This window comes from Micromonas commoda, chromosome 7, assembly GCF_000090985.2.
Source record: "Micromonas commoda chromosome 7, complete sequence".
NCBI lineage: Eukaryota > Viridiplantae > Chlorophyta > Mamiellophyceae > Mamiellales > Mamiellaceae > Micromonas > Micromonas commoda.
Genome location: NC_013044.1, coordinates 519,129 through 541,615, shown reverse-complemented (window position 1 = coordinate 541,615; position 22,487 = coordinate 519,129). Strand labels below are relative to the sequence as shown.

At 67.3% G+C, this 22,487-nt stretch overlaps 12 protein-coding genes across 12 annotated transcripts; 7 read left to right on the top strand and 5 right to left on the bottom strand.

The window, feature by feature from the left end:
- On the top strand, nt 1–2,016 carry MICPUN_59981 (predicted protein; the record flags this gene model as incomplete). Its single annotated transcript, XM_002503857.1, has 1 exon — nt 1–2,016. One exon carries the CDS (start codon nt 1–3, stop codon nt 2,014–2,016), a length of 2,016 nt encoding a protein of 671 aa, XP_002503903.1.
- Nucleotides 2,017–2,187: 171 nt separating this feature from the next.
- On the bottom strand, nt 2,188–3,174 carry MICPUN_59980 (hypothetical protein; the record flags this gene model as incomplete). The annotated part of the gene is made up of 1 exon (XM_002503507.1): nt 2,188–3,174. One exon carries the CDS (start codon nt 3,172–3,174, stop codon nt 2,188–2,190), a length of 987 nt encoding a protein of 328 aa, XP_002503553.1.
- Nucleotides 3,175–3,730: 556 nt separating this feature from the next.
- MICPUN_59979 (predicted protein) lies at nt 3,731–6,391 on the bottom strand (the record flags this gene model as incomplete). Its single annotated transcript, XM_002503506.1, has 1 exon — nt 3,731–6,391. The coding sequence occupies one exon, from the start codon at nt 6,389–6,391 to the stop codon at nt 3,731–3,733; it is 2,661 nt and encodes an 886-aa protein (XP_002503552.1).
- Nucleotides 6,392–6,920: 529 nt separating this feature from the next.
- MICPUN_101426 (predicted protein) lies at nt 6,921–7,655 on the top strand (the record flags this gene model as incomplete). The annotated part of the gene is made up of 1 exon (XM_002503856.1): nt 6,921–7,655. The coding sequence occupies one exon, from the start codon at nt 6,921–6,923 to the stop codon at nt 7,653–7,655; it is 735 nt and encodes a 244-aa protein (XP_002503902.1).
- Nucleotides 7,656–10,813: 3,158 nt separating this feature from the next.
- Nucleotides 10,814–11,513, top strand: MICPUN_108587 (predicted protein). The gene has a single exon (XM_002503855.1). The coding sequence runs from the start codon at nt 10,819–10,821 to the stop codon at nt 11,416–11,418; it is 600 nt and encodes a 199-aa protein (XP_002503901.1). The 5' UTR covers nt 10,814–10,818; the 3' UTR covers nt 11,419–11,513.
- Nucleotides 11,514–11,584: 71 nt separating this feature from the next.
- On the bottom strand, nt 11,585–12,976 carry MOT1 (sulfate permease family; the record flags this gene model as incomplete). Its single annotated transcript, XM_002503505.1, has 1 exon — nt 11,585–12,976. The coding sequence occupies one exon, from the start codon at nt 12,974–12,976 to the stop codon at nt 11,585–11,587; it is 1,392 nt and encodes a 463-aa protein (XP_002503551.1).
- Nucleotides 12,977–13,569: 593 nt separating this feature from the next.
- On the top strand, nt 13,570–14,403 carry MICPUN_75689 (mitochondrial carrier family; the record flags this gene model as incomplete). Its single annotated transcript, XM_002503854.1, has 1 exon — nt 13,570–14,403. A coding segment is annotated over one exon (834 nt), but the record flags the coding sequence as incomplete, so codon positions are not given.
- A 107-nt stretch (nt 14,404–14,510) lies between these two features.
- Nucleotides 14,511–16,724, bottom strand: MICPUN_59974 (predicted protein; the record flags this gene model as incomplete). The annotated part of the gene is made up of 1 exon (XM_002503504.1): nt 14,511–16,724. One exon carries the CDS (start codon nt 16,722–16,724, stop codon nt 14,511–14,513), a length of 2,214 nt encoding a protein of 737 aa, XP_002503550.1.
- A 230-nt stretch (nt 16,725–16,954) lies between these two features.
- On the top strand, nt 16,955–18,712 carry ODA-DC (outer dynein arm docking complex protein oda-dc; the record flags this gene model as incomplete). Its single annotated transcript, XM_002503853.1, has 2 exons — nt 16,955–16,986; nt 17,140–18,712. 2 exons carry the CDS (start codon nt 16,955–16,957, stop codon nt 18,710–18,712), a joined length of 1,605 nt encoding a protein of 534 aa, XP_002503899.1.
- Nucleotides 18,713–18,842: 130 nt separating this feature from the next.
- On the top strand, nt 18,843–20,600 carry MICPUN_59972 (predicted protein; the record flags this gene model as incomplete). The annotated part of the gene is made up of 1 exon (XM_002503852.1): nt 18,843–20,600. One exon carries the CDS (start codon nt 18,843–18,845, stop codon nt 20,598–20,600), a length of 1,758 nt encoding a protein of 585 aa, XP_002503898.1.
- Nucleotides 20,601–20,838: 238 nt separating this feature from the next.
- MICPUN_59971 (predicted protein) lies at nt 20,839–21,640 on the top strand (the record flags this gene model as incomplete). The annotated part of the gene is made up of 1 exon (XM_002503851.1): nt 20,839–21,640. The coding sequence occupies one exon, from the start codon at nt 20,839–20,841 to the stop codon at nt 21,574–21,576; it is 738 nt and encodes a 245-aa protein (XP_002503897.1). The 3' UTR covers nt 21,577–21,640.
- Nucleotides 21,641–21,674: 34 nt separating this feature from the next.
- On the bottom strand, nt 21,675–22,445 carry MICPUN_59970 (predicted protein; the record flags this gene model as incomplete). Its single annotated transcript, XM_002503503.1, has 1 exon — nt 21,675–22,445. One exon carries the CDS (start codon nt 22,443–22,445, stop codon nt 21,675–21,677), a length of 771 nt encoding a protein of 256 aa, XP_002503549.1.
- Between the last annotated feature and the right edge of the window lie 42 nt (nt 22,446–22,487).

Sequence of the window (22,487 nt, the reverse complement as noted above, 5' to 3'; positions counted from 1 at the left end):
ATGTTACCGGCGATGCTCGCGGCTACGGCTCGCCGCCTCGCGTCGTCCGGGGCGTCGACGACGGTTCGAGCACGTCCCAACCTCGCGCGGTGGGTCTCGTCCCACGGATCCCTCGGTGCCGACTCCCCGGCTCGGTGCTCGTTCGACTCCCTCGGCGAAAGGCTCGCGGACGTGGCGACCGAGCGGCCGGCGCACGTCGCGGTGGTGTCCCCGCGGGGTGTCGAAGTCACGTACGGGACGCTTCTGGCGCACGCCGACGCGCTCGCGGACTCCATGCGCGCCACCTTCGCGACGATGCGCGACGACGGACGCGAGAGCGCGGCGGGGGACGAGGTGATGGCGCACGAGCCCCCGACCGCGGACGCGCTGAGGGGCGCGAGGGTCGCCATATCCGCGATTCCCGGCCCGGAGTTCGACGTGGCGATGAAGGCGACGTGGATGTGCGGCGCGATCGCCGTGCCCATCGCGCGGAACCACACCAAGGCGGAGACGACGCACGTCCTGCGAGACTCGGGCGCGTCCGTCTTTGTGCACATCCCGGAACAGCGCGACGACGACGACCCCGTCGCGTCATCGATGGAGGAGACGTTCGATTTTCTGACGAGCGTCGGCGTGCGACGGATGGTCAGCGTCGCCAGGGTGGGCGAATGCGACGGCGCCGCGAGGGGGGGGGAGCTTTCGCGTTTGGCAGGCGTACGCGGAGCCGTCGCGTTCGATGAGGGGCCGATCGATGAGGGGACGATGAGGGTCAACGCGCCGGGCGACGGCGCGCTCATCATCTACACGAGCGGCACCACCGGTTCACCCAAGGGTGCGCTTCACACGCACGGCTCGCTCGCCGCGCAGTGCACCGCGCTGATGAACGCGTGGGATTGGTCCCACTCCGATCGCATGTATCACGCGCTGCCCCTGCACCACATACACGGGCTCGTCAACGGTTGGGCGTGCGCGGCGGCGACGGGGGCGACGGTCGAGTTCGCCGGCGACTTGTCCTTCGCGCCCCGCGCCGCGTGGGCGAGGCTCCGCGACACCAACCGGGCGCCGGTGACCGTGTTCATGGGCGTCCCGACGATGTACGTGATGATGCTGAGGGCGCTGGAGGGGCTCAAGAAAAGGCGGAACCGCGCCGACGCGATGGCGTCAGCCGCCGCGGCGAGGTCGCTGCGGCTGACGGTGAGCGGGTCCGCGTCGTTGCCGACGCCCGTGGCGCGCGCGTGGATGACGGAGACGGGCGCCGACGTCGTCCCGCTGGAGCGGTACGGCATGACGGAGATTGGCATGGCGCTGAGTAACCCTCTGCGCGGGGAGAGGCGCGCGGGGACCGTGGGCACGCCCCTCCCCGGGGTGGAGGTGAGGACGGAGCGAGTCGGTCACGATGAGCGAATCGGTTACGATGAGCGAATCGGTCACGATGAGCGGGTCGGTTACGATGAGCGGGTCGGTTACGATGAGCAGGTCGGTTCGGATGCGACGGCGGCGGTCGGTGGGGCGGGAGCGAACGAGGCGGGGTTCGAGGACGTCGAGGAGGGCCCGGCCGAGCTGCTGGTCAGGGGACCGGGCGTGTTCGTCGGGTACTGGAACAAGCCGGACGTCACCGCGTCGTCGTTCACCCCGGATGGATTCTTTCGCACCGGGGACACGGCGGTGAGGGAGAGGGGCGGGTACTGGCGAATACTGGGGCGAACGTCGGTGGACATCATCAAGACTGGGGGATTCAAGGTGAGCGCGCTGGAGACGGAGGCTAAGCTGCTGGAGCACCCGGCGATCGCCGAGGTGGCGGTGTTTGGCGTCCCCGACGACGCGTACGGCGAGATTAGCGTCGCGGTGACGGCGCTGAAGGAGGAGGAGGAGGAGGGCGCGGATACCTCCGAGCTGGCGCGGTGGGCGCGACGGAACATGGCCGAGTACAAGGCTCCGAGGGTGTTCCAGCTGGTGCGGAAGATTCCGAGGAACGCGATGGGCAAGGTCAACAAGAAGGAACTCCGGCACATGTACCTCCACGGCGGGCTCCAGTAGTGGCGTAGTAGGATATTTCGTAATATTGCAGGTTCTTGTTCGCTCTGAGCGTGTGTTACCTTCGTACGTGGTGTGTGCTTCCTCCTCCTTTTTTCGCCGCAAACTCATTCGTCGCCCCCCCTCCCCCCCACCCTCTCTCTGCCTCTCCGTGTGCGTGTGTGTTCGCGTCGATCACTTCTTCTTCATGCTGGCGCCGAACCTGAACAGGTTCTCGGCGCTGAAGTAGAGCGCGCCCGCGGTGAACAGTCCCGCGCTGATGCCCGCCACCCACACGTCGGTGACCATCGCCACGGCGCAGGCGAGAAACGCGAGGGTGCGATCGAAAGATGAGATGAGCTCCCTCATCTTACCCGGTATGGGCCGCATGACGCCCTCCGCGTCGAATGTGACGTCGCAGTGGATGACGAACGCGCTGCGCACGAACATGGTGACGGCGATGCCGAGAGACCGGGGAAGGAAGTCCGGGACGAGCGCCGAGGGCACGGCAAAGGCGCCGAGGCCGACGACGTCGAAGATGATCTTCAGGAGGACGAGGCCGAGGAAGTCGCGGGCGGTGGCACGGTTGCCGCCCACCTGGTCGAGCGCGCGGAGGCCGCCGCGGACCTGCTTGGCGGCCTGCGGTCCGAAATCGCACGCCGCGAGGATGGCGCACGAGAGCGCAATCATGAGCTCGGTGATTTTGAGCGCGGCGGGCTTCACCATGGCGGCGCCGAGGCCGTTGGGGAAGAAGGTGTAAAGGATGTTGTTCATGATGACCGCGCTGATGAAGAGGTAGCCGAAGCTGACGAAGTTGCCCCACTTGTCCGAGTTCTTGCTCGCGGCGGACTGCGGCCAAGGAGACGCGGGGCCACCCTCGGAGCCGGTGGAGACGTCGACGGCGTCGACGTCGATGGCGGGCTGCTCATCCCCAGCGGTGGGCCCGTTGGTCGCGGCGCTGTAGTAGGGCATTGCGATAGCGCCCCGACCGCCCTGGGTGAAGCCGGCGTCGAACCACTGCGCGTGCGCGACGTGGGAGCGCCTGGAGGACCGCATGACGTTTGAATGACGCGCGGGTGTCCGGACGACGGGCATGGGCCTCGATGCGGAGCGAGATCCGCGGGTGGGGGCGCGCGCGGCGACGCCCGCGTGGTGTATCGCGGATGAAACGGTGTACGACATCTTTGTGCGACGGTGGACGATGGAGCGAAACTGGTCGCTCTCGGTGCGTCGCGCGTCGAAGTGGCCTTCCGCGCGCCAAAAAGAAGTACATGAAGGCAATCGAAAAGAACCCTCTGAAGCGTCGTTTGAGCGCTTTCTGGAGTAAACAGACCGTGCGTGGGGATTTGGCACTTTTTTTTTCCAAGTGGCGGTCGTTCGTAAACTTGCCTTTTCTAAACCCAAATTGACGAGTCGGCGTGGGAGGATATCATTGCACCGGATCAGGGGATTTCCAAAAATTGCATTGCCACGGTGGCGGAACTTTCCAGACCGCGAATGCCTGGTTCGGGATCCGCTTTTCGATTCTACGTGGGCACCCCCCGAGAGGGAACGCAGTCCGAGGGAACGCGATACCAAAAAGGTCCAAAAAAATGGGTTTCTTCACGAATCGAAAAACTAACTCTCAATCAATGGTTTACTCGTACACTCGCGACCTCCCCCGCAGGCGGACGGTCGCCAAACAAGCGTGCGTTGCCCCTCCCTCACTCACTCCTCAACGTCGTGAACTCGACTCAACCTACCTCGCGCCCGCGGCGGGACCGTTCCCGCCCCGCTTGTCCTTGCCCGCGACTGTCGGCAGCGGCAGCATGTGCCACAGCGGCGACTCCTCCGGCGGCAGCACGTTCTCGCCCCTGAGGAACCTCTCCAACGTGGGCACAGCCTTGACGTCGTCCAACCACGCCTGCAACTCATCGCCCATGACCTTCTCCTTCTCGCTCAACTCCCCGGTGACGTCGTCGAGAACCTTGCGGTTCGCGACGAGGATCTCCTTCGCCACGTAGAGCGCCGACACGAGCGCATCCTTCACCTCGCCCTCAACCTGGCGCTCAACCTGCGACGCGTCCGCGCCGCCTCCGAAGATGTCCTCGCGGCCCCCTTGCGAGAGCGTGGGCACGGACACGGGCCCGACCGTCGGCGATAGGCCGTACTCGGCGATGGACTTGTACGCCAAGTCGGTCGCGCGCTGGATGTCGTCGAGCGCGCCCGTGGACACCCTGGAGCACGCGACAATCTCCGCCGCTCGCCCGCCCATGAGTGTGACCAGCCGGCCGCGGAGCTCGTCGGCGAACATGAGCTTGCGGTCCTCCTCCCCGGGTGGGATGTAGGTGAACCCGAGTGCGCCGCCGCTTCGCGCCACGATGGACAGCTGCTCGGGCCTGGACGTTCCCGGGATGAGGTTGCCCACCGCGGTGCCCACGACGGCGTGGCCAACCTCGTGCGCCGAGACGATGACCTTCTCAGCCGCGGACAGGATGGACCTCTTCTTCTCGATGCCCGCCACCGTGCGAAGGACCGCGGATTCGAAGTCCTCCTTGCCGACGGTGGTGGCGCCGGTCCTGCCCGCGAGCAGCGCCGCCTCGTTCACGAGGTTCGCCAGCTCGGCGCCCGTGAACCCAGCCGTCATCGACGCAATCTCGTCGACGTCCAGCCCCTCGCGCATGGGCAAGTTCCTCGCGCCGATGTGAACCCCGAGGATCTCCTTGCGCCCCTGCTTATCCGGCCTCTCCACGCTCACCGTGCGATCGAACCGCCCGGGGCGTTTCAGCGCGCTGTCCAGGGTGTCCGCCCTGTTCGTCGCGGCGAGACAGATCACGAGGTGCTCGTCGTCGAAACCGTCCAGCTCGGTGAGCAGCTGGTTGAGCGTCTGCTCGCGCTCGTCGTTCCCCATGCCCCGCAGACGCCCGTCGCTCCTGCCCTTGGCGACGGCGTCGATCTCGTCGATGAACACGATCGCGGGCGCCTGCTCCCTGGCGCGCGCGAACACGTCCCTGACGCGAGCCGCGCCCATGCCCATGTACAGCTCCACAAACTCGGAAGCCGAGACGCTGATGAAGGGAACGCCAGCCTCGCCCGCGACGGCCCTGGCGAGCAAAGTCTTGCCGGTGCCGGGCGCGCCCACGAGCAGGACGCCGCAGGGGGGCCTGGCGCCGAGCCTGGTGTAGTGCTCGGGCCTCTTGAGGATGTCGACAATCTCCTGAAGTTCCTCCTTGGCCTCGTCCACGCCGGCGACGTCGTTGAAGGTGGTGGAGGGCGGGGGCAGGGCGCCGCGCTGCTTGCCGCCCGTCATCCGGCCCGCGCTGGTGTTGGGGCCGCCGCCCATGCCTCGCATCATCCCGCCGCCCATGCCTCCCCCGCGCGCGCCGTCGCGGTTCTGGCCCATCCGGCTGAACTGGACCATGGCCATCCCCACGATGAAGACGGTGATGAACGTGTTGAGGTTGCGCTGCGACTGGTACCGCTTGTCCAGCGCGCCAAACTCAACCTTGTTCTTGGAGAGCTGCTCGTAGGGCACCCTGGCGTCCTCGGGCCTCGCCGCGCTGTACGCCACCTCGATCTTATTCTCGGTCATTCCCATGGGCCCCACGCCCGGTTGCTTGATGACGTAAGGGGTTTTGGGCTTCCACGTGAGGTAGGCGCCGTCAACCTTCAGGTACTTGACCTCGTCGTTCTTGACATCTTCCAGGAACCTGCTGTAGGTGACGGGCACCATGTGCGTGCCGGGCGCCTTGTCCTGGTGGTTGTGGAACAAGTTGGCGGCGAAGAAGAAGAGGAAGGTGTTCATGCCCACGGTGAACAGGCGCATGGGCTGGAAGAGGAGCCGGAACCACGTGGCGAAATCCCTCGGGCGCCCCATCTTGTCGAGATCCTTGGACGCCCCCCGCTTGCCCTTGTCGTCGTCGCGTAGCTTGCTCGCGGGCGGGCCGCTCGCCGCCGCCTCCGCGCCGATCGCCGACGTCTCGGTGGATTGATCATCCTCAGCTTTCGCGTCGTCCTTGGCGCCCGCGCCGGAGCCCGTCGACGCCGATTCCCCCGACGCCGCGTCCTCCCCGACCCCGGAGGTTCCGGACGGCGACGAGCTCGACGCGTCCTTGTCGTCGTCGCGGTTCGACGCCGCGTGCGCCGCGGAGGGGCCCCTCGCCGCGTGTTGGGGCGAGACCAAACGCGCGTGATCGCCGAGGCGGTGGACGGGGCGGATCTCGCGCGGCGACGCGCGACGCGCGAACACGCGCGCCCTGACGGAGCGCGCGCGGGTCGCCTCGGCGCCGAGTCGTGGCTCCGACCGGGAGCATGCGCGGGGCGCGGGAGCGGCGCCGAGGCGACCGCCGTGCCGCGCGCCGGGCCGAGATCCGGCTCCCGCGGTCGTCCTAACGCCAATGGGCTGAACGAGGAGCGTCATCGCGTGCGAATGCATGCCGCGCGCCCTTTGGCCGCTCCTGTGGTTGCCGTGGAAAGGTTGCCCTCCTCTGCTCCGTCTGTGGCAGTGTCACAAAAATATCAACGCGGGAATGGGAGTGCCGCGCGTTACGGGCGCGCGCTCGCACTCTTCACCGGAGAAGTGCGCTGGCGATCTGGCCCGATGAGAGTCCTTTGGCGTCGCTCGAGGTTTGGCCTCGCGCGTTCTGTCCTCCACGTCCCTCACCGCAGCGCTCTTCGCCCGGTTGAAACCTCCCCTCTTTTCCCAGCGTAGACGTCTGACGTCATCCCCACGCGGGTCAGATCGAGACTCAAATCACGGTTCGCGACCCCAACAGGAGCTCCCTCGGTCAAAACTGGCGACAACTCAGCGTTTGGCGGGCTTTTTTTGACCGGAGATTTGATCGTGCAACGGACGAAAGCACCGGGTCCACATGGGTCGTGGGTCTCACGTCTGCAGCACCTGACTCGTGCGGAGCTGCGGAGGCGGGGCATAGATTTAGGGCACGACGATGGGGGCGAAGAGGGTGATGTATTGGCGGCAGCCCGCGGCGCAGCGGACGATGAAGACTTACCTCGCGCTGAGCGAGGCGGTGCGCGCGGAGCTCAACCCCACCGACTCCCGCGTCCACAGGTGGAGCGCCGAGGTGAGCGCGCGTCGCAAGAACGTCAACGCGGAGGAAGGGATGTTCGTCTCCCTCACCGCCGCGGGCGTCGCCGACGAGGTCTTCACGTGCACGCTCGTGGACCATCCGGAAACGTCGAAAGAGACGTCGTCGGCTCCCACCGCACAACCCAACGAGAGGCAGGTGGTCGTCCTGCGCAAGGAGCGGGAGGTGATGGAGGGAACGACGAGGGTGAAGGAGTACCTCGCGCGATGCAAGACGCACACCGTCGCGCACAGGAGCAAGGTGGACGGCGTCGGGTGGTGGTGCGGAGACTACGCCGTGAGGATCGGGCGGGTGGAGAACGCGCAGGGGACGTACGCGGGGCTGGTGTGCGAGGTCGAGTACGCACCGGTTCGTGACGTCAACGTCGCGGATGCGTTATTGGCAGAGTACGCGGAGGCGATTGGGGAGTGTCTGCGACGCGCGGCGGGCGAGTCTGCTGGCGCCGGTGCGCTCGTGCACGTCAACACGGGGGAGTGCGTGGGGGCGTACGGACTGGGGAACGTCGCGTTCGGTGACGCGCACGCCGCGGTCGCGTACGTGAGCACGGTCATGACCATGCAGTCGGGAGGACTTTAGGACGCGTAGCACTTCTTATTAGCCCGGTCGCCTGAACGACAGCCCCGAACTGCCCGACACCCGCGTGTGGAACTTTTTGGCCCGCCTTCTTGAATTTCAAAATTTTCTGCTTGTCACCGCCGGCATAAATCGGGCGCGCACCATGTCGGACTTCAGCATCGAGCCCGAGAGTCCGGGCCCCGCGCGGGTGTCCAACTCGCTGCGCAACTCGCGTGAGATGCCCCGCGACGCCCTCGGCCTCGGAGGATACCCGACGGTGCGCTTTCAACCCCCGATATGACACCCGAGCTCCCCGCCATCCGCGAGATGAAACTAAAACGCTGACTTTCCTCGGCCCCGGCCGCATCCCCGCCGCCCCGCGCAGTCCGAGAGCACCGAGTTCGACACCGTGCTCGAGACGGGAGGCTCCGAGCCCCCGACGACCGACCCGGAGTACACGGAGACGGAGCCCGAGACCGAGGCGGAGCTCCCGTCGCCGCCGCGCTCTCCCGTGCGCAAGAGCGTGGAGTTTGCCACGGACGCTCCGATGCCCAGCGCCTCCAGTCCGCTCCGACCCAAGTCCCGCGACGCGACGCCCGTGCACAGCCCGATCCTCCGGTCGATGCAGGCGGACGACGAAGACGCCTTCGAAGACGGGCCGTTCAGCCCGCAGCAGGCGGCCGCCGCCGTCGCCGCCGCCGCCGCCGCCGCGGCATCCGAGGTTGCCAGGAGATCCAACGACGGATTCGGCGAAGTTCGAGCCACCTCGGAGCTCATCCCCCCAAACACCCCGATCCCCGCCATGCCCGGCCTCGACGACTCCGACGCCTCCGACGGGGACATGACCGCCGAGCCCCCGCAGCCCATACCCAAGCCCGAGGTTGGCGAGACCGAGACGCACTTCCTCAACAAGAACGAGCTCAACCAACCGGACGTCATGTCCTCCATCGCGGGCCTCCCCGTGGGTCAGTCGCGTCCGTCCAAGGATGTCCAGTTTGAACAGGCGCTGGAGCGGGTCAGGGCGTCCAGGCGCGAGATCGCCGAGCAGGCCGCCAAGGGGTTCGAGGACATGAGGGCGTACTACGAGAAGGAGCTGCAGCAGGAGCGGTCGAGGAGCGCCAGCGTGTCCGCCTCGATGGAGCGATCGACGATGATGCCGCCGCCGCCGCCGAGGGATCCCGCGAGCGTCGTCGCCGCAGCAGCCGACGATGAGGGTTTAGGACGGTCCGCAAAGAACGGCGGCGTCGCCTGGCAGCTCGACGAGGAGGCCCTCCGCGCGTCGTACCCATCCGCAAACGTCAGGGCGGGCCTGTCCCGTTCGCCGGAGAAGGTGTGGCCGGACGCGTGGAGGGGGAGCTACTCGCCCCCGAAGGACGTCGTCGCGCCGCCGCCGTTCCCGCTGCCCCAGGCGTGGTCCGGCCCGCCCAAGGACCGCGCGCCCGAGAACCCGCCGGACGTCTCGTACCCACACGAGGCAGCCGCAGCCGCCGCCGCCCTCGCCGCCGCCGTCGCCGCGCAGAACAGGGAGGAGATTGAGCTCGAGCGAGCGCGGAGAGCCACCCGAGCCGCCGCGGATCACTACGCTTCGCTTCGGTCCTCCGTCGAATTCGTCGCGCCGTCCGCGGGGCGGGCGGCGATGGAGGCGAGGACGCCGACGAGCGCGACAAAGGCGGCTGACCACCCGCCTGTTGAACTGACGAACAAGGCGACGACGCCGGTGAGCGCGACGAAGGGCCCCGGGGTTAGTTCACCCGCGCCTCCCGCGAGGGCGGCGGCGATGGGTTCGCCTGGGGAAAATTTCGACCACGTCACCGACGTCGGCGCGCTTCGAGAAAAGATCCGCAGGCTCCAGGCGGACCTCTCCGCGTGCGAGCGCAGGGAGCAGACCGCCGAGCGCGGCATCACGCACGCCGAGTCCAAGACCCGCGAGGTTCAGGAGAAGCTCCGCGAGGTGACCGCGAAGCTTCAGGCGAGGGACTCGGAGGTTCGCGAACTCGGGCAGGCTGGCCAGACCCTCAAGGACGCCGGCGCCGAGGCCAAGGCTGAGGCCACCGACGCCAAGCGCGAGCTGGGCGCGGCCAAGTCGACCATCACGCGCATGACTTCGGAGATGACGGAGAAGGCCCACAGGCTCGCGGCGCTGGAGCGATCAGTCCAGGATCTCAACGCGCAGATGGACATGACCAAGCGAGAGAAGATCGCGCTCGCGTCGAAACTGACGAGGTCGGAGGATGAGAACCGGAGGCTCCGAGAGAAGGTGAACGCCGCGGCCGAGAGGGAGAAGGAGGCGGCGAGGACCGCGGAGAGGCTCGTGAGGGAGGGCGACGCGGCGCGGCGCGAGACGCAGATTCTCCGGCTGAACAACCACAAGGGCAGCCAGGAGGCGGCGGACCTCTCGGCGTCGCTGCAGGCGGCGAGGGAGGAAATCGCCGAGCTGAGGCGCCGGTGCAAGCACCTGGAGCACGCCGCGCTGCACGCCGCGACGGATACCGCGGCGGGCCGCAGCTACGGCGCGTCCCCGCCCCAGCACCGGGAACAGCGCCCGCCCATGCGCGCCATCAGCGAGAACGTGTCCTCCCTCGACGACGCGCAACTAAACAAGCCGGTCCTTCGGAAGTCCTGGGCTCAACCCTCGGCGGACGTCGTGGAACTTCCACCCGCGGGCCGCTCGACCCGCGACATCGCCGAGTCCAAGGCGCCCGCGCGTTCCCTCTGGGACCACGACACCCACGACCAGCGAACGACGACCGTTACGACGACCGTTACGGCGCCCCCGACACCGCCCCCGGTGACTCACCGCCCGGTGACTCACCACCCGGTGGGCCCCCCGCCGCCCGCGCGAGTCGTCAACGAGTCGCACCTCGGACCGGGGTTCGTGCCGGACCCCGCGCACTCCCTTCGCGAGGAGTTCAAGGCGGAGTACGGCGACGAGCACCTGGTAAGGGACTCCACCTCGCACTTCGGGCCGGGCATGACCTTGGTGAGCGAACGGGAGATGCGCGAGAGGGAGGCGCATCAACAACGAATGGCGGCGACGCGCGCGAGGGCGGAGGCTGCCGAGCGGGAGGAGACGGCCGCCCGAGAGGCTGAGGAGATTCGAGCCGCCGCGTTGGCCGCCGCGGAACGAACCAACGCGGAGCTGGCGGCGGAGCGCGCCAAGGTGCGCGCGCAGCTCGAGGCGGAGATGGATCGAGAGCGGGTCGCTGCGGAGGCTATCGAACGCGCGGAACGGGAGGCTGTCGAGGCGAGGAGGACGAGGCCCAAGACGGCGCCGCCCGCCCGGCGCACGGAGCACGCCGCTCTGGAGACCGCCGCGGACAGGTACAGCGCCGCGGAAGCTTCCCGCAGGGGCCGCGATGGCAGCGGGTGGTACGGCGGAGTCCTCGACGGGGATGGCCAAACCCTCCCTAAACCCAAACCTCGCGACGAGGGCGAGATTCCCCCGTGGATGCCCGTCACGACGACGGATGGAACGGGGAGGCGAGACCCGAACGCCACCGCGGGTCGACCCGCGGGCGACTCGCAGCCCTTTGCCACGTCCGAGTCGCTCGAGTCGTGGTCTTCGCACGTCGCCGCGGTGGAGGCGCGGCTCATGCGGCTCAGCGTCGAACGCGACGAGCTGGAAGGGGAGCTCGGGAGGCTGCCGGAGGGCGCCGGGCGGACCATCGACGAGCGCCGACGGAAGCAACACGCGGAGCGCCGGCTGGAGGAACTTCACAGGTCCATGAGCCAGGCGAGGAACCAGCTCAAGCAGGCGCAGCGCGTTCACCTCGTCGGCGCGTGATGAGAGACTTCCGGAGAGGGCGGGTGGGCAGCCCGGGCGAAGACCCGAACGCGACTCACTAATAAGGGTTTAACAACCACGAGACGAAACACTTCACGAAACGAAACGACCCGTGGTGCGTGCGTGTCCGACTCTCTCTAAAACACCCAACACGCGATTGATGCAATCATCCCCCTCGCTCCATCTCCACCTCGCGGTATTCCCTCCCGTCCACCAAGTCCTCGCCGCCAGCTGTGTCGAGAAGCCTTCGCCGCGCCGTCCCGAGCGCGTGCGTCGCGAACCCGAAGAGCGCGCCGAGGCCGGTGCTCCCGCTACCCACCGTCGTCGCCGCGGTGACTATCAAGGCGTACCGATCCGTCCAGCCCGGGTCGTACCACGAATCCACCCCTGTATAGCCCCCGATTTCCCCCGCGCCGTCCAGCCCGGCTCGAATCAGCTCCGCGGACGCCGCCGCGAGCAACACCCCGAGCAGCGGCGCCGGGAACTTACCCAGCAGCGTCAGCAGCGACCCGCCGAACGCGACGCCCAGGAACAGCTTGCCGGCGCCCAGGAACGCCGTCGCGGCGCCCGTTCTCGCTCCGAAGCGGTAGTGCGCGGCGAGCCCGCCGGCGCCGTGGCAACACGGCATCGCGCCGAGCCCGAGCCCGCAGAGGTTCATCGCGCCGACGCTCACCGCGACGCCCGTGGGTCGCACCTCCGGCTTGTCCGGGAACAGGTCCTTGGCGAGCGCGCACGTCGCGACGACGGAGTTGAGCGTCGTCAGCGGCAGCTGGGGCAGGCCCGCGCGGAGGACGCCCGTCGCGACGTCTGTTGCGGATGGAATCGCCGGCGTAGGCGTCGATGGTCCCGCGCGAAGCGACGCGAGGCTCCCGGGGCGACACGCCGCGATGACCGCGCCGACCACGACGAGGACGAGGGCGACGCGGGCGTCGCTCGATCCTGCCCCCCGAGCGCGCGTGTGCGTTCTATCCGCGTCGATCCCGGCGCCGTCGCCGATGACCTCCCGTGCCGCCACAGCTGTCTTCGTCGGCGCCGCGAATGCGAGGACAAATGCGAGCGCGAGCGCGCCCAGCGCCATGCCGTCGGGTCCCCACAACCCCCGCATCGACTGCCTGGTTCCGTCCGTCCACACCGCGAGTGTCCACCCCTTGGCGCACAGGAGCATGCCGAGCCCGAGCTGCATCCCTCGCACCACTCCGAACGGGGTCACCGCGTTGAATCGTTCCATGAGCCCGGTGCATCCGAGGACGAGGACGACGAGCGCCACGAACCCGCCCGCGGCGACGATCTGCGGCACGTCCATCGGCGGGTCCATCATTGCCACGGCCGCGATGGTCTTCATCGGTTGCAGCGGCATCGGAACGTCAAACGCGAGCGCGGTGGCGAGGTTGTACAATCCGGTGAACACCAAGGTGGTGCCGACGTCCAGGCCGCACTCCGCGGTGAGGCCGACCAGTAAGGGGATGAAGGTGCCCAGGTCGCCGAGCGAGCCCCCAGCCTCGCGCCATGTGAAGTCGCGGCGAAGCTCGGCCGCGCGCCGGAGCAGCCAACCCGCCATGGCCACGGCGGCGCCCCCTTCCGCGTGTTGGTGAGGGTTCCACTGACGATTTCTTCCGCAGCTTTTTGGCGACCTTTTTCTCCAACTCCCTAATGCGAGTTATTCTGGTCTGACTGATACGCTGTTGAGAGAGATTCACGAAGACTGTGACTGTTTTAAGGCGGGAATCAAATACGAAATACGGAAATAGTCGCGGCGGTCACGGGGTGTTGGAGATTCCCCTTCCGTGGCTGACGACGAGCCCAACCTCGCCCAACCCTGAGGCAGATCACCGCGCGCGTGCTCGCGCATCGTGGCGGCGGATCACGATGGACGCCTCGAGCACGTCCTCTTCGAGGGTCGCGAGGGCGGCGAACGCGTATCGCGCGCCAGCAGCGGCGGCGCTCACCCGTCCAGGCGGGTCATCCGCGTTTGCGGCTGCTGCGGTTTTGGGCGGTAACCACCGCATCGTCGGTGTCGTAGCGCCCTCGACCTGCTTCGCCGCCGCCGCGCGCCCCGCTCACCCCGCGGCTTTCTCCGCGGCTTCCGCGGACGAGGGCCAGGGTTTGATGAGCCGCATGTACGCCGTCGCCATGGGTTCCCGCCAGGCCGCGGCGGGCGGCGCCGCGGGCATCATCGCGCGCACGGCGTCGGCGCCGCTCGACCGGATCAAGCTCCTGTTCCAGGTGCAGGCGATGGAGGGCGCGGGCACGTCCGCGACCGCGTACACCGGCGTCGGCCAGGCGTTCCTCAAGATTTACCGCGAGGAGGGTATCCTGGCCTTCTGGAAGGGCAACGGCGTCAACGTTATCCGCGTCGCCCCCTACGCAGCCGCGCAGCTCTCGTCCAACGACGTCTACAAGAAGATGCTCGCCGACGAGAACGGCCGGCTGGGGCTTAAAGAGCGACTCACCGCGGGCGCGCTCGCGGGCATGACCGGAACCGCCATCACCCACCCGCTGGACACCATCCGCCTGCGCCTCGCCCTCCCGAACCACGGCTACAGCGGCATGACCAACGCGTTCGTCACAGTCGCAAGGCACGAGGGTGTCGGCGCGCTATACAAGGGTCTCCTGCCGACGCTCGCGGGCATCGCGCCGTACGCGGCGATCAACTTTGCGTCCTACGACATGGCGAAGAAGTCGTACTACGGCGAGGGCGGTAAGCAGGATCCCATCGCGAACCTGTTCCTGGGCGGGGCGTCCGGCACGTTCAGCGCGACGGTGTGCTACCCGCTGGATACCATCCGCCGTCGCATGCAGATGAAGGGGAAGACGTACAACGGCATGGCGGACGCCGTCGTGACGATCGCGCGGAAGGAGGGGTACAGGGGGTTCTTCAAGGGGTGGGCCGCGAACACGCTCAAGGTGGTGCCGCAGAACAGCATCCGCTTCGTGAGCTACGAGGTGATCAAGTCCCTCCTCGGAGTGGCTACGCAGCCCATCTAATCTATTCTTTCATGGGAGGCGGGGGGGGGAAGTATTTATCGTCGTACATCGACACGCGCGTATTGAAAAATCGACACATCACATCATAAACGCATCGCGGTCAACACCTAACCGCCGCACGGCCTGAACACTCGAAAACTCGCCTCGTCCGAGTACGCCGGCGCCGTCCACGCCAGGTCGCGAAGCGCGTGCTCGTCGGAGTGCGCCCGCGTGGCGTCGACGTCCCGAGAGCACTTTTCCGAACAGAAACAGACCACGCGGCAGTACACGCATCGCCTCAACACCCGGTCGTGGTCCCCGCTCCCGCACGTGTGGCACGCCGCGAACGCGGACGCGGACACGCGCGTCTGCGCCCCGCGGGTCCCGCCCCTCTCCGTCGAATCCGTCTTTTTCCTTTGCCAAATCGTGAGTTCGTGCGCAGTGTCCCCCCACTGCGGTAGCGACACCCGCCTCGCCAGGTTCCACGACTCGCGAAGCTCTCGGGCAAAAGCGACGTCCCCTGTGTTTCCATCCCACTCCCCCACCACCGCCACGACGTCGCCGCCGTGTTCGCGTATCGAACGCGCCGCCAGGTCGTCGCCTGGCGGCGGGTAGCAAAGGAACAGAGCCCGGTTTTTGTATCGTCTCAGATCCCGCGGCCCGCCCTCGCGCACTTTGACAAAGGACGCCGCCCGGCCGTGGTACTCGTTCATCGCACCCTCGTCCCACTCACCGCCGCCCGGTGAGTCACCGCCGAACCCTTCGGTGTTTGGCGTCTTGTCCAGCGCCACCACGTCCATCCCGAACGAGCTTTCCATCGCGAGCGCCCAGTACCCGAGCCCCGCGCCCACCTCGACCCACGAAACGGACGCGTCGCAAAGCGCCCTCAGCGCCCGCCTCGTGGGCGTGGCGAACGCGAAGAGTCGGCACGGCCACACCCTGGCGCCGTCCCTCCACAGCTGCACGAGCTTCGGGCACGGCGGCGGCGGCGGGGTCCCGTCCCCTGTTGTGGTTGCGCGCCCCCGGGTTTTCCTCTTCGCCTCGGCCGCCGCCCTTCGCCCCGCGGCGAGCACGTCCGCGGCGGTGACCGCACCGGTGGCGGTCAGCAACCACGTCGCCTCCGCCGTCCTCGACCTCCGAATCGCGTCGAGCCACTCCCACTCCCGCGCGCCCTCGAGGACGTCGTCCTTAACCGCGGACGCGACTGACGATACAAACTTACTCACCGTCGAGATGTCGGCGCCGCAGCGACCGTGCGACGCGGTGACCGCGGTGAGGTACGCCGCGGGGTTGGGCCACCACGACCCATCGCCGCTCGTCCACCCGCACGACCTGTGGTGGTACGCCATCGCGTACATGGCGTCGTCCAGGGCGACGGCGACGGCGACGGCGACGGGGGCGTCGAGGATCGCGTTCGATGAGTGTTCGGACGCGTCGGGTGAGTCACCGCCCGGTGAGTCACCGCCCATGGCCGCCATGGCCGCCGCGAAAGGGTCGTCCCGCCCGTCGCCTCGGTCGCCACCGCTTTTCTCGCGTCCTCCGCGTGTCTCACGTCCCCCGACTGCCCCTTCGAGCGCGACCTTCGCGGCGGCTAGCGCGCGGCGCACGCTCGCCGCCATCTCATCCTCCGGCGCGGCGACTGAGCGGCCGCGAACGACCGCGGGTGCGCGGAGTGTTCCGTCCCGGCGCGCGCTGGCCACCTCCCGCCTGAACGCGCCCACGGCGGAGTGTGCGGCGTCCACCGCGGATGCGCACCAGTCGCGTCGGCGGAGCACGGCGGCGCAGAGCCTCGCGCACGACACCGCAGATGAAAGCGATGCGAACGCGGCGTCGGAGGGTGCGGACGCGCGGCTCGGTGCGTTCGGTGGCTCGATGCCGTACGCGCGTCGCACGACGAGCAGCTCGGACGACGTCGTTCCCCGGTCCGCGTTCGCCGGCGTCGTGGCTCCTCGGGCTCCGTCGCCGGGGGGCACGAGCGATCGGCCGTCGCCGTCGCTTTTTCGCCCAAGACTCCATCCGGACGACAGGTGCGCGGCGAGGACCGCGTTTGGGTCAAGGGAATCGTCCAGCCCCGCGACCGCCACGGGCGCGGCGGCGTCGTGCGCGTCGTGGACGTCGTCGACGACCGCCCGCCTTGGCCGTTTGCCCCGAGCCCTCGGTACACTCCGACGATCGGCGGCATCGACGGCATCGACACCGACGTTTCGCCTGCGCACCACCTGGACGTCCGGGGGGAAAGGGCGCGCGAACCTGTCTCGTCTGTCGCGTCGCGGCACCAGGACGTTGTCCGGGATGGGTTCCCACTCCAGACCAACCTCGCGTCGGGTCTCACGCGCGGGCATGGCCTCCCAAACCCGGCCGCCGCCCCGCGCGCGTTCGTTTGGGGCGGTTCCGCCCAAACCCTCACAGAAAAATTAGGCACCCTCGGATCGGCCGAAACGAAACGGTCGCGGTCAACGCACCCGTCACGGAATTTGGTCGGGGGAACCGGGAGACGCATTCCTCGTTTGGGGCAGTGGACCGGCGCGCTCGGCTGCCCCGCGCGGTGCCGATCATTTGAGGGTGTTCGACGATGTCGACGCTAAACGCGATCGGAGGTGCCAGGTGAGTCGCCACGGGCGCCCATAACCCGCCCCGGTCCCGGCCTCGTCCCTCCCCCGGTCGACGTTCTCGTCGCGACCGAAAAAGAATGCCCACATCCTTCCAAAACCGACGAAAATGGCTCACCCGCGACCCGCACCCAACCCGTGTTCGCAGGACGAAGGGCGCAAAGGTTGGCTTCGACGATGATTCCAAGGACCTAGGTGCGGGTAAACTGATAGACAACTCCGTTCCGAGCGGCCCCGCGGGCGAGATATTCAGGCTCCAGACCCAGGCTGACGAGCTCACGCGACGCATCGAGTTGGAGAAACGGCGAACGAAGGACGTCGAGTCCGGCATCGAGCGCGTCCGCGCTAAGATCATCGAGCAGCGACGGGAGATGGGAGGCGTCGACGCCGCGCAGGAGAAGAACACGCACATCCAGCGTAACCTGAAGATGCTCGAAAACAGGCTCGATAAGGCCTTGGGCAAGTACAACGACGCCCTGGCGCACAACAAGCAACTGCGGGGCACCATCGACAACCTTCGCAAGGAGCGCGTGCTCTTCGACGACATATACAAGAAGCTCGAGCACGAGCTCGCGGAGAAGAAAAACAGGATGGGCGAGATCATCGAACGGTCCGATAAGGCGTACGAGGCGCGGGATAAGGCTGTGAGCGAGATGGCGAAGCTCAAGCAGCAGGCGGACAAGGAGCAGCTCGCGTTTGAGAAGGAGTGGCGCGAGCTCACCAAGCTCATCGAGCACGACAAGAAGATGCGCGCGTTCATGAAGAACAAGGCCAAGGCGCAGGGCGCCGTGGAGGAGGCCAGATTAGCGGCGGAGGCTGACGAGGCTGAGCGCAAGCAGAAGAAGCGTGAGATGGCGGGTAAGTGGGCGCAGGGCAAATCCAAGGCTGACGCCAAAAAGTCGCACGCGCGGGTGCAGTCGTACCGCGAGGCGTTTAGACAGATTCAGGAGGCGACCGGGATCGGAGACGTCGAGGAGCTCGTCACGAGTTTCACGCAGGCGGAGGATGAGAACTTCAGGCTGTTCAACTACGTCAACACGCTCAACGCGGAGATTGAGCGGCTCGAGGAGCAGATCTCGGAGTGCAAGAACGAGATTGAAAAGTACAGAGGCTCCGGCGCCGCGTCTGACTCGCAGCGGCGCAAGCTGCTCAAGGACCTCGAGGACCGGCTCGCGCGCACCGAGGCCAAGGCCAAGTCCTACGACGGCAAGTACAAGATCGCGACCGAGACGGTGGGCGCGCTGCGCGAGGGAATCTGGAAGGTTTACAACAAGATTGGCTGCAACACCCCGACCAACGCCGAGCTCCTCGGCGCCGACGGCGTCACCGACGGCAACATGATGCAGTACCTGGGCGTCATCGAACAGCGAACGAACGAGATTTTGCAGATGTACGCCGCCTCCATGATGGCAGAGGGGGGTGCCGACAGGGCGGGCGACTACGACAGCTTCGTGCAGATGACCAAGACGGGCCCGGAGAGCTCCGCCGGTCCGCGGGAGCTCAAGATCGACGCGCCGAGCACCGAGGATCCCGACGATTTGGACGAGTCGGATGAGGATCCGGAGGATAGGCCGCTGGACAGGGAGGAGCTGAGGCGGCGCGCGGCGAAACAGCTGGCGCGGCGGGAGATTGGGGACGGGGCGACGGGTACGGTGGCGGACGCGAGGTCGGGCGCGAAGAAGGCGGGTGCCGGGGGCAAGGGAGCGGTCAAGCGGCGGTGAGGGTTGCTTCTCGTAGGTGTAAGTAACAACTTCGAAACGCACGGAATCTTTGTCATGGAGCTCGCGCTGCGAAAGCCACGAGAGTCAACCGGAGCGCATCTCACTCGGGGGGGCTCGGAGGACGGCGCGGATGTCGTTCGCGCATCGGTCCGTGCTCAAGGAGATGCGGGAGAAGAAGGCGAAGGCGGCCAAGGCGGTCGAGCGAGCCGTTTCAAGGTGGCGACCCTGGGCGGAGAGCGCCAGCTCCGAACCCGCGCCGTGGCCCGCGAAATTTGAGAAAGGGGGAAGGGGAATCACGCGAGGGGTGCCGCAGGTCCCTGAGGACAACAGGTGGAGGCTGGGCGAGTACGCGGTGCGCGCGGACTTCGACGGCGGTAACCTGCGGAGGGTTGAGCAGAACGGCGCCGACGGCGCGTTCCAGCTGTGGACCAGGAGCGACTGCGAGGGGAGCGACCACGCCACGCAGCACCGAACGTGGTTTCACTTTCGCATCGAAGGCCACTCGCCGGGGGAGACGCTGTCGTTCACGGTGATGAACTACGTCAAGCAGGGGAAGATTTTCCAGCACGACTACAGGCCCGTGTACCGTCAGCACCCGTCCGGCGCCAAGTACGCGCGATGCAACCAGTCGGTGAGCCATTGGAAGACGGACCAAGGCCAGTTTCGGTGGACCTTCCGGCACAAGGTTGAAACCGCCGAGCCGACGTACTTTGCGTTTACGTTTCCGTTCTCGCACGGCGATTGCGTCGCCACGCTGGACGCCATCGACGCCAGGTTCGCGTCCGACAAGACGCTTCGCGAGCGCGTGTACGTCAGGCGGCAGACACTCGCGCGATCGCTCGAGGGCAGGGACGTGGACGTGCTCACGGTGACGGCCCCGGCGGGTGTGTCCGAGTCTGAATACGACGAAGCCCCCGTCTTGTCGTCGCGAGTGGCCCCCCCGGGACGAGCGCCCGAAGACAGGCCCGTATTCATCGTCTCCGCGGGGGTGCACCCCGGGGAGAAGCCCGGTAACCACATGATGTGCGGGATACTCGAGTTTCTGTTGAGGCCGGACGACCCGAGAGCGTCGGCGCTGCGAGAACGGTTCGTGTTCAAACTCGTCCCGATGCTCAACCCCGACGGCGCGTTCCGGGGGCACTTTCGGCAGGACACCTTGGGCCAGAACCTGAACCGCTTCTACGACGACCCGGACCGCACGAAGCAGCCCGTGATTCACGCGGTGGTGCGCCTTGCGATGCACTACGCGCACCAACGCAGGGGGTTGGGTTTTTACTTGGACCTGCACGGGCACATGAACAAGAGAGGTGTTTTCGCGTTTGGCAACGCTCTCGACGGCGACGACGCCGCCGCCGGCTTTGCGTACGCCAGGCTGTGCTCGCTCAACACCCCGCACTTCGACGTGCACGCGTGCAACTTCACCGAGAAGAACATGAGGACGCAGGACAAGAACGGTCAGACCAAGGAAGGGAGCGGTCGGGTGGCGTTACACGCCAAGACGGGACTGCCGCACCTGTACACGGTGGAGGCGAGTTACGTGTCGTCGCGGCTGCTCTCCCGCGTTCCGCCGGCGAGCGGGGACGACGGCCGCGCGTCGCCCCCGTCGCGCACCCCCGTTCGTTCGGTCAAGTACACTCCCGAGGTGCTCAACGACGTGGGCAGGGCGTTGATGATCGCGGCGCTGGACCTGCAGGGCGAGGGCGCGAACCCGTGGTCGAGGCTACCGGGGTCCGAGTACGGAAGTCTCCACGGTGTGCTCGGGTGGGCGAGGAGCGCGGCGAGGGGAGACGCGGGCAAGAACACGAGGGACGTCGCAAGGGAGCAAGATGTGAGCAAGAAGTGGAGGACGGTGAAGAGCAAGGTGATGGAGTTGAGGTTGAGCAAATAGCGCCACGTAGCGACTTGTCACGAGGAAGCGTACGGTTACGTCGTGGGAAGCGTCGAAAGGTGGTGCACGAAAAGTCACGACCGCGCCAGCGCCAGAAAGGTTACGTACGCCGACTTTGGTCCGGGAGGGATCCGCGCTCCACTTCAGGGCACGCGCGGGGAGGCAGAGTCCGCCGCTCACGCACGTTCGTCGCGACTCGGTCCGTTCGGTCCGTCGATACCGCTAAAGTCAACCGACGATGGCTCCCGTCAAGACCATCGCGGTGATCATCGCCATGAAGGCTGAGGCTGCGCCGCTCGTCGAGCATCTCGGGCTGAAGAAGGCGGAGCCAAGCCCTTTCCCGGGCCCCATCCCGGCAGAGGTGTTCAGCGGCGCCGTCGGCGACGCCACCGTGCACGTGTGCTGCAACGGTGAGGCCAAGGGCTTCGGCGTCGATTCCGTCGGCACCGTCCCGGCGGCGCTCACCGCCTACCAAATCTGCGAACACCTCAAGCCCGATCTCCTGATCAACGCGGGCACCGCGGGGGGCTTCAAGGCCATGGGAGGCGCCATCGGCGACGTCTACCTCGCCACCGCGTTCAAAAACCACGACAGAAGAATCCCCATCCCGGGATTCGACGCCTACGGCGTCGGACACGCGGACGCCGCCCCGTGCCCCGCGCTGAGGCTGGCGACCGGATTCAAGCCCGGAGTCGTGTCCACCGGCAACTCCCTCGACGCGCCGGACGTCGACGTCGAATCCCTCAAGAAGAACGAGGCGAGCGTGAAGGAGATGGAGGCTGCGGGCATCGCACACGTGTGCGCCATGTTCGACGTCCCGCTGCTCGCGGTGAAGGCCATCACGGACATCGTGGACGGGGACAAGCCCACGCAGGATGAGTTCCTCGAGAACCTCGGCGCCGCGGCCAAGGCGCTGCAGGGCGCGGTGCCAAAGGTGATCGAGTTCGTGGCGGGGAAGGAGCTCGGCGCGCTGTGAGTCAGTCGAGGGATGTGTGTTATGTGTGGTAGCTCTTATTGATCTAATCGAACGAGTCGTCGTGCCGTGTTTCGTCGAACGTCTAGGCGGCGGCGGCGTCACTTGGCGTTGATGACGGCCATGAACTTTCTGCGAAGCTCCGGGTCGTCGCCGGCGACCTCGTCGACCCTCTCCGTCAGCACCGTCTTGATCTTGGCCATGCTCCGTCGGATCATCTTGATCCTGTGCGGGGCCCTCATCCGAACCCTGGACCCGCGGGCGGCGTACTTCTCCGTCGCGAGCATGTGCTTCTCCTTCAGCAGCACGTACCAGAGCCCCTGCAGATCTTCGAAGGATTTCAGCCTGAGCTCGCTCGTCTCCCACGCCCTGCCCACGGGCTCCTTGTCCGCCGTCTCCTTGGGTCCGAACCTGGTGCCGTCCAGGAAGGAGTTCAAACCCTGCGACGAGTGCGCCGCGGTCGCCCCGCCGAACGTTCTGCTCAGCCCCATCCGCTGGGCGGCGTCGCCCGCCAACCGCCGCAGCAGCGATTGGCCCTCGATCCCCTGACCCAGACAACGGCGCGCGATCCCGCCCAACATCACCGGCGCGTCCCCCGAGTCCACCCCCGCGCGATTCCTCCGATGGATCCCGCGCTGCTCCCTTGGACTACGTGTGTCCCTTCGCGCACGTGTTCGCCCGCGCCTCGAGGTTCCGCCACGGGGCCTCCGCCGACTGCCGCGCGCCGAGGGCTCCCCCAACCCTTTTCTCCTCGCGCAGCCAAAATGCCAAAGCGAGAGGAGCCCGCACACGCGGGTGCGGCTGTCGCGATCGAGCGCCCGGCTGGGGCGAAATAATATCTGCAGGGATTTGCCACTCGGGCCTGCGTGCATTTTTTTTGCCTATGGGAAATTAGTGAGCGCATAACACGATGG

Coding starts and splice junctions, on each gene's coding strand:
- MICPUN_108587 (XM_002503855.1), top strand. CDS start 10,819: ATGGATCGAGAGCGGGTCGCTGCGGAGGCTATCGAACGCGCGGAACGG.